Raw genomic sequence first — 18,123 nt, 5'->3', positions numbered from 1 at the left:
CCTTCAGTAGAGTCAAGAGAGAGAGGGGAGAAAGGTATTTATGGGGGGGGTCATAAACCTTACCCACAGGCCAACGTCATGACACTAGTTAACCTTGTAATATCATCAACCATGTGTAGTTAACTAGTGATTATGTGAAGATTGATTGTTTTTTATAAGATAAGTTTAATGCTAGCTAGCAACTTACCTTGGCTCCTTGCCGCGCTCGCGTAACAGGTGGTCAGCCTGTGATTGTCTCCTACTCTCCTCTTTTCTCAAACTGTGATAACATCTCTGTGAGGAGGGCTGCTGTTGTCTGACTAACAGCTCAAGTCTCACCCACTGTTTGTGTGTGTGTGTGTGTGTGTGTGTGTGTGTGTGTGTGTGTGTGTGTGTGTGTGTGTGTGTGTGTGTGTGTGTGTGTGTGTGTGTGTGTGTGTGTGTGTGTGTGTGTGTGTGTGGTCACTCTGACAGAAGTGGGTTACTCACAGCTGAGAACAAAGTCTAAAGTTTTTCTTCAGATGAAGAGGAATGTTGAGTCCATAAAGAAACAGCAGCCTATAAGACTGATATAAAGCTCTGACTGACTCTGTAGAAGTTGTTATCGTCATGGACATTCTCTCTAAGGGTATATGTAAGTAATACAGCCAATTATGCGACTCTGGAGATAAAACTTTGAATAACACTTCAGATAAAACTTTAAATGATAAATAAACCAATTGGAACGTTACGTTGCATTCCAGTATCTCCCAACTAGACTGGACCCTATGATTCTAAGTTCCAAAGTTGTGGCTAAACTTTGTTTCCTATTCCTGTGACTAAGGCTTCATTGGGCTGTGGGAGCATCTCAATAGTGTGACCTTTCTCCCTCTGTTCTGTTAACCTGGGTCTTTTTTCTCTGGTACAAAACGTTTCATTCCATCAGGTCCTTCGCTGGCCTGTTGTATAAACAGAAACCCAGTATACTGTACTGTACTGTATATGTGTGGGAGTGAAAATGCACTTACCCTGCATCTCATTCTGTCACTGACCTTGCTTTTGCTCAATAAACGTCTCCTTTCTTACTTTCTCTCTTTCCGTACTCCTCCTCTACTTAAATTGCTGTGCCACACTGTACCGTACTATCATAACAGCTGATTGCCTTTGTCGTGTCTTTGACTATGCCAGATTAATTGCTATGACATGCTATTCTATAAAATAATTTCTCCGTAATTAATATTACCTGATTGAACTAATCATGTAAATATGAATTAACTAGAGAGGGACACCACGAAAGAATATTTATAGAGCTGTTATCTTTCGAATAAACTCTTAAAGATTTAGTAATATTTTACTAAATAGCAGTCGCATTAATCGTAATTTTATTCAGTCTCATCTGAAAGTTGTAAGTCCTTGATTATCTGCAAGAATCCTGGCTAACAAGTTGAATCAGCAATACAAAATTGGGTTTAATTATTTATTTACTAAATACCTAACTAATCACACAGAAACACATATACACAATTAAATCATAACTTGATCACAAATTACGTCATACAGAAAAACGTCCCTAGCGGGCAGAATCGATATGACAGCTTGTTACACAAAGGAAAGGGGGGGAGTCCTAGTGAAAGCGCGGGAGACTTGAGCATAGGCGAGCTGTGCTATCGTAAATCTTATCTTATGCATTCTAAATTACCGCCATTTGAAGAGGAAAATGCAATGAATATTTACTCTGAGCTGCGCTTCAGTAGGTTGGTGGTAGATGGCCTGTGTCGCCAACCCGAGTCCTCTGTCCTTTGAAGAAGTCTCTGGTAGTCACGGGAACACGTTGTGTGTATTAGAGGGGATACTTGGACTGTCCTTCCGAACCTGCGTTTAGCTGTTGCTAACTCCAAGGCTAGGAGATATCACTTCTGTAGTGAATACGAGTTCAAAGTTCATACCATTCACAATCAAAGTCCATGCTGATGTTGGCTTCATCTATAGTGATTATCTGAACCATTCTGACCCTGGATCGTCATCCTAGAGTACCCGGAACAGGAAGTTATATTCTTGTCTCTGGCTTTATATAGTGGAGGGAGAGGGGTGTGTCTGAAAAGTCTATTACCCAGGTCTCTTCACAGGGGCGGGCCCCTGGTTGAGCAGAAGCCAAATTTATGAAAACACAGATCTCTCATTTGGAAGGTAAAATTACATTTCACCTCTTCACAAACAATGTCATATTCAAACATTTGAATTAAACAACAATTCCATGTGAATCCGATACCTCTGACGTTTAGACTTTTCACAGTAGCGTTTATGTCATTCTATCATTGATGAGAATGTGTCAGAGGGCAACCGAACTGACATAATATACCTTAAGTACCACCGCATATGTACAGTTGGTTGGATTACCAGAATATAGTTCATTTCCCCCAACTTCTGATGTTACCCAGAATCTCTATGTTAACCCATGGGTTTCCTTATGTCACATCAGTTATAGTGGGGAGAGAGAAAAAGGGGGAAAGAGGTATTTATGACTGTCGTAAACCTACCCCCAACCCAACGTCATGACAGTCCCCCCATGTTGGGTTCAATCTTGCGATTAACCTGCATGTTGCAAACCAACATACAAATGACCGTGGGTTGTTCTGGTTGTGGACCATCGTTGTGGTCCCCATCTGGTGGTCGACCCAGGTAGGGTTTCTGCGAATGAAGAAGTCTGCTCCATGGCTGGACAGCAGATGCCCAGTTGGTGATCGCTGTGGCAGTCCCCCCTCTGGTGTGGTCGACCCGGGTAGGGTGTCTGCAAATGAAGAAGTCTGCTCCATGGCTGGGCAGCGGAGGTCCGGATTGGGATCGCCGTTCCGGACCCGTAGTCTGGTCGTCCAGACTGGAAGATCTGGGCAGTAACTTAGGCAGATGTTAACAACGCACACACACTCATGAAATATATCATTACATTTCCTCCCAAATGAGCGGCGTTGTGGCACTAACTGATGGTTGTATGGGGAAGTTGTTTATGGCTATCACTTTCTACATGCCGAAGAAAATGAAACAAAATAAATGAAAGCATAAACAAAACAAAATATAGTTATTGGCAAAATAACTTGGCAAAATGACCCTATCATGGCATTGTCTAATGTCATATCTAGGGCTCTTTTAATTTGCGGGGTGTTGGTTAAGGTACTATCCTAAGTTGATAACTATATGATACGTCTACAGCTGTAAGGCACTAGTTTTGGGTAGTCTACAGGGATGACCTATGGACTTCTGAGAAGAAAACTGGTGAGTGCTGTAGCTGTAGAGTTAAAGGCCTCAAAATAAATGTTCAACTTTACTAAGGCTGGTATTTTGCTCAGACCCTTAAGTGATCCTAGCATAAATCCTAATTGGATGTTCCGTTGTACATGTGCGTTTATGCTTACGCAAGCACACATGCCAAGGGAAGGAAACCAAGTATTCTGGCAGATTACAACTTGTTCAGAATGACTCTGACGTAGTCAGGTAATTTTCAGGTCAATGCCTGGAGGTCAGTCAGAATTGGTGTCGAAGGAGTCTGTAGTGGTTTTACTACCAGTCACTGTCTTCCACTATTGTAGTGGCAGTAAGTATGAAGAAATATACTTCATAGCTATGTTATCCACGGAGGAGCTAACCTCATGACGGAAGTACTGTAAGTATTAGACCAGTCGTACGTGGTGTGATCGTGGTTCCTGACTTCTAATAACTTTTCTCCTGAATGGAGGGTTCTATTTATTAGTGGCGTGTGTAACCATTGGAAGAGTGCAATGGAGATTCCCTTCCCCGCGCTGCACTCTGAGTGACTCCTATGTTGCTATTATCAATAGCAATTTAACTTGTGAGGTTACTAATCCTCTTACTGAGTGTTGCTGGGCTGACTGTGGTATTGGTACTGGTACTCAAGGGGTCCAGTCGTCCTACCGATTTATTCTGAAATGTTATCCTACAGGAATACATGATTAGAGCATTTTACTAGTTGTCTTGTAGTGACTACTACACATGGCAAGGAATGATTATTGTTGCCATTTGTTTTGGAGGTGGACAAGTCCACTGGACTTCCTTTACGACCAGTGTGGTACACCTCAATAATATCTTAGATGTGTTCTAAGATAATCCCCGTCTAGGGGCCTGTCTGCTCCTCACTGTTCTCAAATGGGAGTTTACAACTAGATTTGGTTTATGCTCTGGCGGCCTCGTACGGTGTTGTCCGTAGTCTCGACCCCCCCACCGGCCTCGATAAGGCTCATCATGGGTCTGGGCTACTATTCCCCCCCTTTGCGTCTCGGGACCCCCCCACCAGCATGTGGTGTTGGTATCCAAGGCGCAAACGAAAGGTTCGGACCCTATGTACGAGTTGTCAGTGGCCGCGTTATGAGAATGGCTGCAACCTTTCAACCAAATCTCCTGGTGTTTGTGCTTCAACACCCTCAGTGGCTGTCGAGGTCTGTCAGTCACCACCGCGACCGCGTGTGGCAACCTCTTCAGTACCTGCGAACTGAGACGAGGATATCGGTCTGTGATATCGCAAAGTGTTTCACCAGTGGGAGTCATCGGGTCAGTTGCTGGACTGACGCCATTATTGTCATTGCAAGGGTTGACAGTCCCCCACAAAGTGGAAGGTGTGTCATCGGAAGCAGAGTATACTCTGCGCATCAATGTTTTTCTTGCTGAGACGGCCGCAGTGCTTGCGGAAGTGTCCGAAGGGCAAGAGAAGTTCATCTCAACTACCGTATTGCATGACTGCAAGGAGGAGGGAAGTAGCTCATTCACAGAGACAGCTGGCTCGAAAACGTGAAAAGAATTGTCAATCAGATTGGCTGATGGAATGTGTTGAGATATCGTAATATCTCCTTGGATCGGATTCTGCCCCAAGTGTTTTTTAAACGTCTTTTTCCCAAGGGGTGCTTTCGACGGATACCCCTCGTGAATGACTGCGTTGCAGCTAGCGTTAGGGAAAGACAGTGTGGTCGGTGGAGAAGGCACTGTGGCCTGTGACCATACCTGGTTGGTTTTCCAATCCATCAATGGGAGTAACCGATCCATCAAGTCTGCTCCAAGTAGCAGGGGTACAGTTTCGAGGCTAGTAACATACACAGGGTGGACGAGCGATAAGTCCTTGAAGTGTAGTTTCAGCATGACTCTCAATGTGAGAGGCGAGGTAGTCTGAGTGACCCCTCGAAGTGTAGTGTCGCATCGTTCCACTTTTAACCAACGTTTAGTTGGCTTCAAAGCCCTTTTTAGATCATCAAACAATGTTTGAGAGATGAGTGATATTGTCGCACCCGAATCAATTAGCGCATGACAAGTTAAGCAGTCCTCCAGGACTGTTTCCAGGTATGGTCGTTTCGATTCGTGTTTAGTGGACATGTTCCCCACAAAGTGGAGTGGTCTTTCGCAACAACGTGATGTGTCAATTCTGTTCAAGGTGGAAGCAGATTGACTTTTACGATTTTGAGTGGGCTTGGCTTTAACGAAGCGTTTGACCTTTTTCTTCGCAACCTTTGTATCAGAGTTTATAGACGAAGCCCGTGGGCTTGTTTCTTGGTCAATCGGGCCCTGGATAGGGTCTCGAGTGAAAGCAGGAGGGATTTGAATTTTAACGTCCTTGCTATGGGTATTAATTCCTGCGGACCTGGAGTCCGGTAATTCCCTAACTAGTCCTTGTGACTTATCTTTTACCCTTTTCTCAAATGTTTCTCGCTTTAGTTCTTCACCTAGTGGAACTTCTGGAGAACATTGGTCTACGTTTTGATCATCCTTCAACCCTTTGTTACCCTTGTGCTCTGACACTTTGTGTGGGTTGGGTGCAGGAACGTAGTGAACAGGTCGATTATAGCGGTAGTCGTTTTGATGGCGACGTGCTTTACGGTCATTTCGACCGCGGAGGTTATTGGAATCATGGTTTCGTGGTAGAAACTGTTGTTGTGCGTCATCTCTTAACGCTCCAATACCTGATAATGCACCCTCTGACTGGAGTGAGTGCTCCTGGTCAAACTTCAAAACCGAGTGGTCAGGGCTCTTGGCATTGCGAGCTTTTGATGCCTCAAAAGCTGTGCTTGCAAGCTCTCTGAGTTGTAAGATAGGCAAGCCAATGTGGGCTGCAGTGCCCAAGTAGGTAATGAAGGTGGGATACATGTTCGACAGGAACATTTGTTTAAATGGTAACAGGTCTTCCATGCCTGTTTCAGTGAGTAGGCCAAAGTAAGCTGAACGAAGCCTATGATAGTAAGCTTGTGGGTGTTCATTCCGAGCTTGTTTGACCGTGTTAGCCAGTGAGCTATCGTGTTTGCGAGTTGCAGAACCACTGAATTCTAATTTCAAAGCTGTGGCAAGTTTAGCGTAGTCATTTAGCACGTGTTGCTGTTGTAGGCGAATGAACCTTGTCACGTGTCTATTCGACATTCGCTTCAACAGGTAAACCCTGTCAGAACCCGTAGCGTTCGGGTAGCCATCCAACGCGTCCTCTATGTCAGCTAGGAACGTCTCAGTATCGTTTGGCTGACCTGGAACGGGGTCAAAGGTGGGGAAATACTTGACGAGTTTGTCAAGGTATTCCGCGTCAAGCGGGCGGAGAGGGTGGGCTTTATCCTGTGGGGAAAGTGGGGCCAAAGGGCCAAGAGGAGAAGCCAAGCTTTGCCTTTGTTGGCCAAGAGGCGCCATATTACTCAGTGCCGAATGGCCAAGCGGAGAAGACTGGGGGACACCTGACGGAGGCAATGTCTGAAACCTATCGTCTTCACTCCTTTGAGTACCGGGCTCCGGTTGCTTGGATGGATAGTCACGCTGTAGAGCGTGACCCTTCTGGACTTCCTCCAGATGGTACCTAAGGGTGGTATTCTGCTGCATTGCAGAGTCCACTTGAGCGCTTAGAGTACTGATTTTGGACACGTGAGTGTCGCACTTGCTCCTTTCGGTCTCAAACTTATCTGTCATGGTTTGCAAATAGAGGTCTTGAGTACGGAGCGAGAGATTCAGTGATGAGATTTCTTCCGCTTGCTTAGAAATCAAGATTTCCATCTTCATCACCCGAGTTCTCTCATCATTCATTTGGTCAGCGACTTCAATGAGTTCTGCTGATTTGTCATCCAACTTCGTCATTGTGTTCATCAACTGATCGTCTTTGGTCTGCAGAATTTTGAGTAGAACCGTGTTACTCTGAGTAACGTTCAATAAAACTGCCTGCATGTTATCAAATTGCGCGCTCCTATTTGTAGATAACTCAACAGATTTATCTAGTTTGGAGTGGACTACCTCGTATTTAGTTTTGGCTAAATTGAGTTGTTCCTGGAGACAACGATTTTGTTGAAGAGTTTGTGCTCGTTCATTGTCATAAGTATTTGCAATTACTTTCAATTGTTCAGATTTCAAACGCAGTTCCTCGACTAGCAGAATGTTTTCATTTCCTGCTTTTGTCAATAGTGGCTCAGTTCTCTCCGCCTGTACCCCAATGCTAGCCATGGCTGGCACGTGCTTCAGCTGTGCACGGTGGTATTGAACCGATGCCACATTCTTATGGCGATACATTAGTGCAAAAGTGGGGAGAACCGTCACAAAGCCTGTGTTTGATGGTTGATTTTGGAGAGTGTTCGCAATTTCGGCTGTTTTTTCACTAATGGCATAATTAGGGTTGGTATCGCTGCTGAGGTCAGAGATCGATCCTTTTATGGGTGGAGGTTCACTACTTAGCGGAGGAGTGGTGACCCCCTCCTTTGATAGCTTGCACATTATTAGAAAAGTTTAGAGGAAAAATTTTCCCTAAATTTATTGAAAGTTTGGGTTTGGAATTAATTGGAAGCTGCAAAGACAAGTTTAATCTATTTATAGATGTTGACGAACTACCAGTACTGTACCAGTAATGTGGAAGTTGGACGTGAATGAATTTGCAAAAGCAAATTGAATTAATTAATCAATGCCAATGATTAATCCTACCTGTGTAGGCTATCTGGGTATTAAACTTTAATTAACATGAGATGTGGCTTCATCTAGGTTAATATGATAAGTTTAAAAGTGTCTCATTTGATTGGAAGAACATTAAATTATGTTCAACAATTTAACTTATTGAATGAGACGATAATCCATAAAATCTCTGTTGATTGGATATCATAAGTGTGAAACAGTAGACCAAATGTTGGGCACATTCAACACTGTGGCACTTCTCCCTAAGGCCGAAACCACATGGGATTCCCGCTGGGCGGGGCTTCTGTCAATACTGGATTACTGAATGGGTTTTGAAAAACCCAAATTTTACTGATTGATCAATTTAATGATAAATCAAACCTGTATAGGCAATTTGTGAATTAAACTTTAATTAACCTGAGAAGTGCTTAATCTAGGTTAGTTTGGAAAAAGTTTGCAATGTCTTATTTAGAGAACTAAACAATTTGGATATTATTTAAAATATCTATTTCAGAATGTAAATGGCCAGATTTACACTTATTAGTTCATTTGGATAAGACATTGATATTCATCTGGATATCATAAGTGATGACTTGAGTGTGACCTGAATAATTCTTCATGAACGAATATACTGGCACACGTCAGCGGTCAGACTTCACACCCTGAAATAAAACGGAACTACCCGGTGCGGGACTTCTGTTCCGCTAGGCGGAGGAATTTCAGCGTGGCACCAGGAAGAAAAAAAAATGCTATTTTTTTTTCTTGTTAGCTTTAGCACCTCGTGCCAGCTAACCCTCCTTTGTGCCTGAAAATGTAGCACGTAGGATTCCCTTGGCAGGGAAAAGGTTTTTACTAATAACGTATTATGTTCAAACCCTTTTCGGCGGTTTTTGACGATGTTTTAACCGGTACACGCGGCAAACATGAAACGCACCGTGTTCTCTAAGCGTTGAATCGCGAGAGAGAGAGAGATAATTATCGCTGGTCACGCTATATCTCCTGAATTTCAATCGGCTGGCTCTTTGTCCTCGCTCGAGAAATTAATAATGACCTGCCCTACCAGCGTATGAAACGCGCCAGGCAGAAATAGCCCTGCGTTTGGCCAAACGCACTATTTCTCAGATTTCTATAATTAGCTTTCTCAGCCTCATACAAGAAATGTATTCGCTTACGTTATCCACTGACTACGTCAGAGAACAACGTGGGGCGGGGGAATCTACAGCACACACAACCGAAAATGCTTGTCTATCACTCCAAAAATGTGTATAATAAACTTGGTATATTATGTAATCTGCTTTTCAATTTAATACAGGCTGAATCAAAATGAAAGCCTCATTCTATCTTAGACTCCACACAACGGGGCACCAATATGTGCAAAAGTGGGGAGAACCGTCACAAAGGAAAGGGGGGGAGTCCTAGTGAAAGAGCGGGAGATTCGGAACAGGGCAAAAGCTGTGCTCTCGTAAATCAGTATCTGATGCATTCTAAATTACCGCCCATTTGAGAAAGAAAATGCAATACATATTTACTCTGAGCTGCGCTTCAGTAGGTTGGTGGTAGATGGAAGAACGTATCGCCAACCCGAGTCCTCTGTCCTTTGGAGAATGTCTCTGGTTGTCACAGGATACTTTGTAGTAACGTTGTGTGTGGAAGACGGGATACTTGGACTGTCCTTCCGAACCTGCGTTTAGCTGTTGCTAACTCCAAGGCTAGGAGATATCACTTCTGTAGTGAATACGAGTTCAAAGTTCATACCATTCACAATCAAAGTCCATGCTGATGTTGGCTTCATCTATAGTGATTATCTGAACCATTCTGACCCTGGATCGTCATCCTAGAGTACCCGGAACAGGAAGTTATATTCTTGTCTCTGGCTTTATATAGTGGAGGGAGAGGGGTGTGTCTGAAAAGTCTATTACCCAGGTCTCTTCACAGGGGCGGGCCCCTGGTTGAGCAGAAGCCAAATTTATGAAAACACAGATCTCTCATTTGGAAGGTAAAATTACATTTCACCTCTTCACAAACAATGTCATATTCAAACATTTGAATTAAACAACAATTCCATGTGAATCCGATACCTCTGACGTTTAGACTTTTCACAGTAGCGTTTATGTCATTCTATCATTGATGAGAATGTGTCAGAGGGCAACCGAACTGACATAATATACCTTAAGTACCACCGCATATGTACAGTTGGTTGGATTACCAGAATATAGTTCATTTCCCCCAACTTCTGATGTTACCCAGAATCTCTATGTTAACCCATGGGTTTCCTTATGTCACATCAGTTATAGTGGGGAGAGAGAAAAAGGGGGAAAGAGGTATTTATGACTGTCGTAAACCTACCCCCAACCCAACGTCATGACACCTTTCTAGAATTCTGTCTCTTTCATTTAATTGTCTTTTTTTCATTTAATGATCTTTCTTTTATGTTTTCTGTTCTTCATTCCTATATGTTTATTCTCCTCTTGTAACGATGTACGCTGAGAGTCAGGAAGCAAGTTCAGGGAGTGAATACATTTCATAAATAAATGAACAAAACAAGAAACACGAACAGCACACCAACATGAAACAGGAACAATGACGACTGGGGAAGAAACCAAAGGGAGTGACATATAAAGGGCAGGTAATCAAAGAGGTGATGGAGTCCAGGTGATTGTAACGCTGGTGACAGGTGTGCACCATAAAGAGCAGCCTGGTGACCTAGAGGCCGGAGAGGGAGCACACGTGACACCTCTGCACTTGAGTAGAAAAAACAACACTTCGGTGTTAATTAAGAATTAACATGGCAACAATCCCTAAGGCTAGGCGGTTGAGAGCGAGAGAGGGAAAATAAGAGAGAGGGGGGGAAACAAGAGAGAGAAAGAGAGAGAGGGGGGTAGAGACAGGAGAGGGACACCAGTATGTATTGTAGTACAGGGTGTAGACAAACAAGCTCCAGCGTCTTAACATGGGGAGTTAATGTGTAATGGAGCTGACTATGTTTGTGCTATTTATTATCATGCCCGCCCATACTTAAAATTCTAGCTAAGAGAAGTGTGGGAACTGCTTTTCTAGCATAAATAGTGGCTGAGAGCTGTCACACAAACACACGCACACACACACAGAGATAAACAGATTCATTTTCTGTTAAATATAATTTTTGCCGAAGTGATACCGAAACGTTGGTAAATACCCATTAAATTGCTGGGAGATTATACATGGAGTGTGCGACTTTCTTTATTTTGATAGTTTATAGTTTATTCGCCGTTAGTCAGCACCTCCACACAAACTATTTTCTGGGTGTGCGCCAGCTCATGTTTTTTTTTAATCAAATATAATTTTTCTAACAGCACTTCTCTTTAGTCAGGCTACAGAGCATCCATCCCCCTGGCAAGCCTCTAACACTGAAAGGAGATATCAGTGTTTGTGTGAATAACCACCTGGATGTCCACTCTCCCTCTCTCTTCCTCCTTCAAACACCCTTCGTTCACTGCTGATTCATATTAGCTCACTCTCCAAAGACACACTAATAAATTCTAAGATCTCTGGAGCTGCCAGTGTCTTTGAAATCATCTGAATTGCAGCCGCAACACAAAGTGAAGTCAAGGGCACCTGTGCTGTGCTGTCTCACTGCTCTCACTGTTTCTTTTCATATATCTGTCGAGAGATGAGATGTGGTGTTTAGAGTTACAATCCAACACGGTTTTTAGCCGTAAAGTCCCTATTAGTCCCTATGATGAGCCCGTTAGGGCTCCGGAGCGTTTGTCTGATCAGCGAGAAAGAATCAGGCAGTAAATTGTGCCCCATTGGAATGTGCTCAGCATTCTGAACTCTACATTTTCTCTAGCATATGTACTGGAGGTTATTAGAAAACACTCTGCATAAGACCATCTGCTAAACGACTTAACTTAGAACTTAAAATGTATTTATATAACGCTTTGTACGCAATGTTTGGAACCCGCTTTACAAATACACTTTTTATTCATTCTAAGCACTTGTTGTGTCTTACTAATGCCTTCTGAGAAATTATTTTCTCCACGAGGTAAGAAAATCTATTATTGTACTGTGGACTGACAACAACCCGCTTCTTTGTGCATTTAGCCATCCTGTAATGCATTGTGGTCCCTTTTTCTGCTTCATTGTGATTGGTGGATGTGGTTATGCGCATGTGTCATGCCCCTTGCTTGCATCATGACTTGTTGATGGTTGTGTAACGTGTTGCATCCATATGGAGTGGTTGTAACACTGTGCCTTGTGGCACCCCATTTGCTCATTCTATCACTAAGCCATACTTAAACATGTTTTTGATTTTGCAACATTCTGCAATGTAGCATAAAAGATGCAGTAAGAAATGGAATGTCAGGAGTGTTCTTTGGCTCCAGGTCATGAGATTTAATGTCGTCTATACATTCCATTTATATCTGTTCCATTCCATTGGTGCCTGTAATGTTCTATGTATCTGAAACCTTGCATTTAACTAGAAATGCCTTGATTGAATGTGCCCTCACAATACCCTCACTTTTATCTTACACGATCCCTATCCCTCCCTCTCTCCGTCCAGTTGACCAGAGTATGTTTGAGAACTCCAACACCTCCAGAGCTCCAGGCCAGGGGCTCCAGGCCTCCAGGTTGACCCATGCCTCGGCCCGTCGCTCCCTGGTCACTGCTAACCCTGCTCTGGGTAGCAGCCCTGCCGAGGCCCCCTCCTCCACCACTGTCGCTGGAGGTCAGCAGAGGCTGAAGAACGCCCTGAACCTGGGAAAGGTGGTGGGGGCAAAGGTCAATGACCTGCTGCGGAGGAAGGAGCCCAGTCTTCTAGGAGACATTGGGGTCACAGAAGTCAACAAGAACGTAGGAGCAGTCTGGAGCAATATGGAGGAGATGACCCTGGGGACTACTGCCAATAGGTAAGGAGGGATACACACAGTACACATTACACATTACACACAGACACTTTTAGACACTGTGCTCTGGAGAATCCCTCCAATATTGGTTTTATTCTGAGTGAAACTGTAGCTAGTTATTTCAAAAAGCAACTTTTCACTCCATATTAAAATCATAACCACGGAGTCAAAGATGTTTAAATGATTCATCAGAGTAAGAGGAGGGTTAGTTAGACTGAAGACAGAGATTAAACCACACACACACACACACACACACACACACACACACACACACGCAGCCTTTGGTCTCCCTCTGTCTAAAGAGAAAGAATGAGCTGTCTGTCTACACACTGTAGCTGATCATTGATCTGTCTGTCTCTTGACTGAACTCGCTGCCGAACTCACATCCTCATCATATAATTGGTAAAACCGTGATGTGTGTTTGGACACTGATGTGTTGAGAAATATGGATTGTGTGTGTGTGCGTGAGTGTGTGAGTGTACATGTGTACGTGTGTGTGTGAGTGTACGTGTGTGAGTGTGTGTGTGTGTGTGTGTCAGCGTGTGTCAGCGACAGTGAGTGGTAAGTCACGTACAGACAGACTAGTCATAAATGACTGGTATTCTTTGCGGTGACTTACTTCTTATTACTATGGCAATGATAAGTCATCACCATGGCAATATGCTCATTTATGGGGGACAGAGAAATATTCCACTGATAATATAAACACACAGTCAACAAACACACACAATCTCACAGCATGAGACTGAGAGAGAGAGAGATGCGAGCAAGTAAGGGGGTGACGGGGAGGGATTGAACAATTGAGTCATTCATTTCAGGTTCAGGCAACGTATTAGGTTTTGTTCATAGCTAAACTGCAGAGCTAAAACGGATGTCTGTGCATCTTCTCTCTCCCCTGTCTACTAAACAGTCACAGAAACACACAAGGATTGACACAGTTCTCTTCTCTTTCCCTCCAGTCATACCTCTCTGGACTCCTTCCCTCGTCTGGACCCCCCTCCCCCCGGTAAGAAGCGTCTTCCTCGTGCCCTGAAGACCACCCAGGACATGATGATCTCATCTGACCCTGTCGTCACCACTCCCCCTGAGACCCCCGATCACTCCCTCCTCTCCTCCCCTGACAAGACCCCCCTCATTAGCAAGGAGCATACCCCACTCCAGGGAAAGAGGGATGGAGAGAATGATGGAGGGAGAGACGGATTCACTGGACTGACTGGCCCTCTGGACAGCGAGAGGAAAGAGGAGGATGAGGTGGTGGAGATGGAGAGAAATGGAAGTAGTAAGATGGATGGAGTGGAAGGGGATGAGACGGAAAAGAGGAGAGAGCCAGAGAAGACCCAGATTCAGCTCCAGCTCTCTGTCCCAGACCTCATCCATAAGGACCACCCGGACCCCCACAGGTCGAAGACGTCTGAGCCCAGGCAGAAGGCACCGGGAGTGGACACGAGGCTGGCTTCCACCCCTCTGAAGGCTCCATACAGGATCAGTCTGAGTGTGAGTGAGGATGGGCTGATGGAGAATGGCTCCCTCTGTATGAGAGGATCAGCAGTTACAGACACAGAGGAGCTTGAACAACACCCCGACCTGCTCTCCTTTGAGTAGAGACACACATAAACACACACACCACATACATACATACATACATACATACATACATACATACATACATACATACATACATACATACATACATACATACATACACACATACATGGATACATACACACAGACAGTGATGTGGTGAGGACTTGGCAGAGGGAGAGGAGAAGACAGAAATAGTGTGCGAGAAAATAAGAGGGAGAGAGGATGTTTTTGACTAGACCCTAGACTAGGGTTAGGGCACAGAGATATAGATTGAGATGTAGTGTGTTTGTATGTATGTGAGTGGGAGTTGGATATAGTGGTAGAGAAGTGGATTAAGGAAGGGTATGTGTGAGAGGTAGAGAGAACAAGACAGAGACAGGGAAAGAGTATCTATTTTAGGATCATGAAGGGACAGACCAAAGTGGCTTAGAATCTTTTCAAGACAAGATTTATTCCCAAGGATTCTAGATATCTAGATTTCAAATAATTAATTTGAAATGTCATAGTACCCTATCATGCTGAGACAGAATGTATTTTTTATGATCTTTTATAATTGTTGCCCCTCAGAAAATGTCAAGCCGTCAGCGCTAAATAGGAAAACAAAAGTGAACATGACCAGTAGCATAACACAGTTTTGCGGGGCCACCTCGCAAGGTCTTGCGTGGATTGCGGGGGTGTCTGGTACGCCAGTGAACACGACATAAACACTGATTAATATGATTCAACACCACAAGCTCTTTCTCTGTTTTATACGCCCACTGTTGTGTTCCTCATTCTCACCCTTCAAGTGGAGACATGTATTGTGGGAGACGTGCGATTGGGTTTGTTTCGCCTGTGTATGTGTCTGGTTTATGTTTGTTGATCGACAGTCATTGTTTTAGTAGTGCCTCTCACAGTCCTGCTGTTTTATTTCCTTTTTATGTGTCATCTTTATTTTGTAATTTGATTTGAAGTAATGGTCATTCTGCAACAAAAAAAGTTTAAAAAAATATATCACAAACACACACACAGGACACATAGTAGGACAGAATGAGGGGAATGTAAGGCAGGTCTCTCACAGAGAAAGGAGGCTTTGTCTGGGGCTGCTATTCTCACTTACAGGCTCCTCACCACTCTACTCATCTACTCCTTCTCTTCCCCTCTCATCCACTCCTTCCTGAGATGAACAAACAGATATAATCCACTATCACAGCCCTTTTATGCTCCTAGCACAGATTGAGATTAATGAGACTTTACACCAGTGTTTCACAAAACTGACCGTAGATCAGTGTGTCAGGGGAACTACTACTCCAATAGAACAATGCTTAGTTATTCTGGGTGGGGTGTATGTGGATCTGTGCTTCCATCAGTCAGCATACAGAATATTAGTCTGGACCCAGTATTTCTGGAATGTAGTAGCCAGACACTGAGACTGGAGAGAGAGAGAGAGGGAGAGAGAGGGGGGGGGGCTGCAGGCGACAACATGAAGATTCATACCATTGGGAGTATTTACATCCAGATTGTTCTTAGCCTATTGTATCAACCGAGTGTTTTCCAAACCGTGGGTCATGGGACCTGGCTGAAAATGTCTGTGACTAAAAACATGGATTTGTGTGATTGGATGTTGGAAAGGCTATATGTATGTCAATGTGTTTTTAGATAATCTGTTTGATAAGGCAACCTAATCATGATGTAAACTAAAGAAGTAATTGATATATTTTAAATGAATCAATCATCGTTTGTAGAGTCTAGACGGGTGTTGGCGTTATATTGTGATTTCTAAATGAGAACACTAAAGAGGACAGTTGCTTATTAAGCTACATTTTACAGCATCAACACATAGCTTATCTGTATCCATACTATGCTGACCACTTAAGTTATATCAGATCTTGAAATGTGAAGGAATATACTGTACATTTGTGGAAATATTTTTACTACACCTTTATAACGTCTCTGTATATGAAAATCTTTTCACATCTTAAGAAATTAATGAAAGTGATTTATTTTGAAATACAATTTAGTCAAAAATCTAGTAGAAAATGTTTCTATTTCGCTAGTTGTAAAGATATTTGATTGAAATGGAATGATATCACATACTGTGCATTTGATTTGTTATGATTGATTTATTCATAATTGTAGTTATTGTTTTAAGTTTTGTATTCTACAAGATGGTCAATATAATTTCACTACTCCGCTGTTGAATGAAGGAAAGCTATAATGAGCAAGGATGATGTGGATGTGTGTGACTGTAAGAGAGAGAGAGAGAGAGAGAGAGAGAGAGAGAGAGAGAGAGAGAGAGAGAGAGAGAGAGAGAGAGAGAGAGAGAGAGAGAGAGAGAGAGAGAGAGAGAGAGAGAGAGAGAGAGAGAGAGAGAGAGAGAGAGAGAGAGAGAGAGAGAGAGAGAGAAGCTTGTGGTGTATTTAGAGACATATGGACAGTTCTGATGAAGACCTTTCACTGGAACAGTTTTTCTATTCATTATTTGTAATACATTTGGGTCACCATGTGTTACAACAAATCTGTGATTTAAATGTTTGTTTTTGATTTATTTAGATTTTATAGTTTTATGATTCTCTGTTTTTTAACATTGGGGAAATAGTTACTCTTGCTACTGGAAAATATAAAGTAAAAAAATGAAATATGACTCCTTGTGCCTGTAACTTATTGTCACGCCCTGACCTTAGAGAGCCTTTTTATGTCTCTATTTGGTTTGGTCAGGGTTTGTTTTTCTATGATTTTGTATTTCTATGTTTTGCCCGGGTATGGTTCTCAATCAGGGACAGCTGTCTATCGTTGTCTCTGATTGGGAACCATACTTGGGTAGCCCTTTTCCCTCCTTTCTTTGTGGGAGGTTAACTTTGTTTGTGGCACATAGCCCTTAAGCTTCACGGTTGTTTTGTATTGTTTTTGTCGGCGTCATTTCTAAACAAAAGGAATATGTACGCTTACCACGCTGCGCTTTGGTCCTCTTCTGTTGACAGTCGTGACACTTATGGACGAAACGGAGAGAACTTAGCGCTCTTCTCTCTTTTCAGAAGCTTTCCTGTCTATTTCGGGCCATACAGATGTGGGATCCTAATTTGATCACTTTTTTTATTGCTGAAAAATGTTGCTGCACAGCAGGAAATACACACTTGTAATGTTTTCGAGGTTTAAAAATGCTTCTAACTTTTGTAATTTCCACTTTAAAATGTCAGCCTTGATTTGCCCTAACAAAAAATATGTCAACCCATACAAGAAATGTCCATTAAAGATTTACTATGCAGAAATCGCTTCACCATTTCCTGGTTGCAAAATTCTAATTTCAGTTTATGTGACAAAACAAGCAAGTATAGTGTAGAGAATTATTGTACCATTTTCAATAACCAAAAATGTATTATTTTCCGCTGTTTGAAGCTGGTCTACCAAAATGAAAGTAAAAGACTAAACTTAAGAATGGGAAGCATAGAAATAACGCATATTGAACAGATCTACCACTTCCTAGATTGCTTTCAATGAGAATGACAGATCTATAACTCAAATTTCTATGTGAATTTGGTAGGTTACCCCAAAAGAATATTGCAACTAATTATAATCCACATAATAATTCACATTTCCTGTTGCTGCAAGAATATTTTCCTGCTGTAGCAAACTGGCTCAGATTAAGATCCTACATCTGTATCCTATTGTATTACTTCTTACTCTCACACATAACCATGGCAACTTGTGTCACATTTAAAAGTGCTACTGTGACTTCCTGTTCTGCTGAATTTAGGATCCTGGAAAGTTTAGAGACGTCCATCAAATATAATTAGATTTTTCTTTGCAATCACCC

At 42.8% G+C, this 18,123-nt stretch overlaps 1 protein-coding gene across 1 annotated transcript in view; it reads left to right on the top strand.

Annotated features, from left to right (window-relative positions):
• LOC120054941 (carboxyl-terminal PDZ ligand of neuronal nitric oxide synthase protein-like) overlaps window positions 1-14,452 on the top strand; it is a 201,103-nt gene extending 186,651 nt beyond the window's left edge. The window contains exons 11-12 of the mRNA XM_039002707.1: window positions 12,404-12,749; window positions 13,706-14,452. Coding sequence (XP_038858635.1) covers window positions 12,404-12,749; window positions 13,706-14,348 — 989 coding nt within the window. The 3' untranslated portion in view covers window positions 14,349-14,452. The remainder of the gene's footprint in view (window positions 1-12,403; window positions 12,750-13,705) is intronic.
• The last annotated feature ends 3,671 nt before the right edge of the window (window positions 14,453-18,123 follow it).

Source organism: Salvelinus namaycush, chromosome 10, assembly GCF_016432855.1.
Source record: "Salvelinus namaycush isolate Seneca chromosome 10, SaNama_1.0, whole genome shotgun sequence".
NCBI classification, from domain to species: Eukaryota; Metazoa; Chordata; class Actinopteri; order Salmoniformes; family Salmonidae; genus Salvelinus; species Salvelinus namaycush.
Note: the sequence above shows the minus strand (reverse complement) of the source record. Positions and strands in the feature narration are given on the sequence as shown.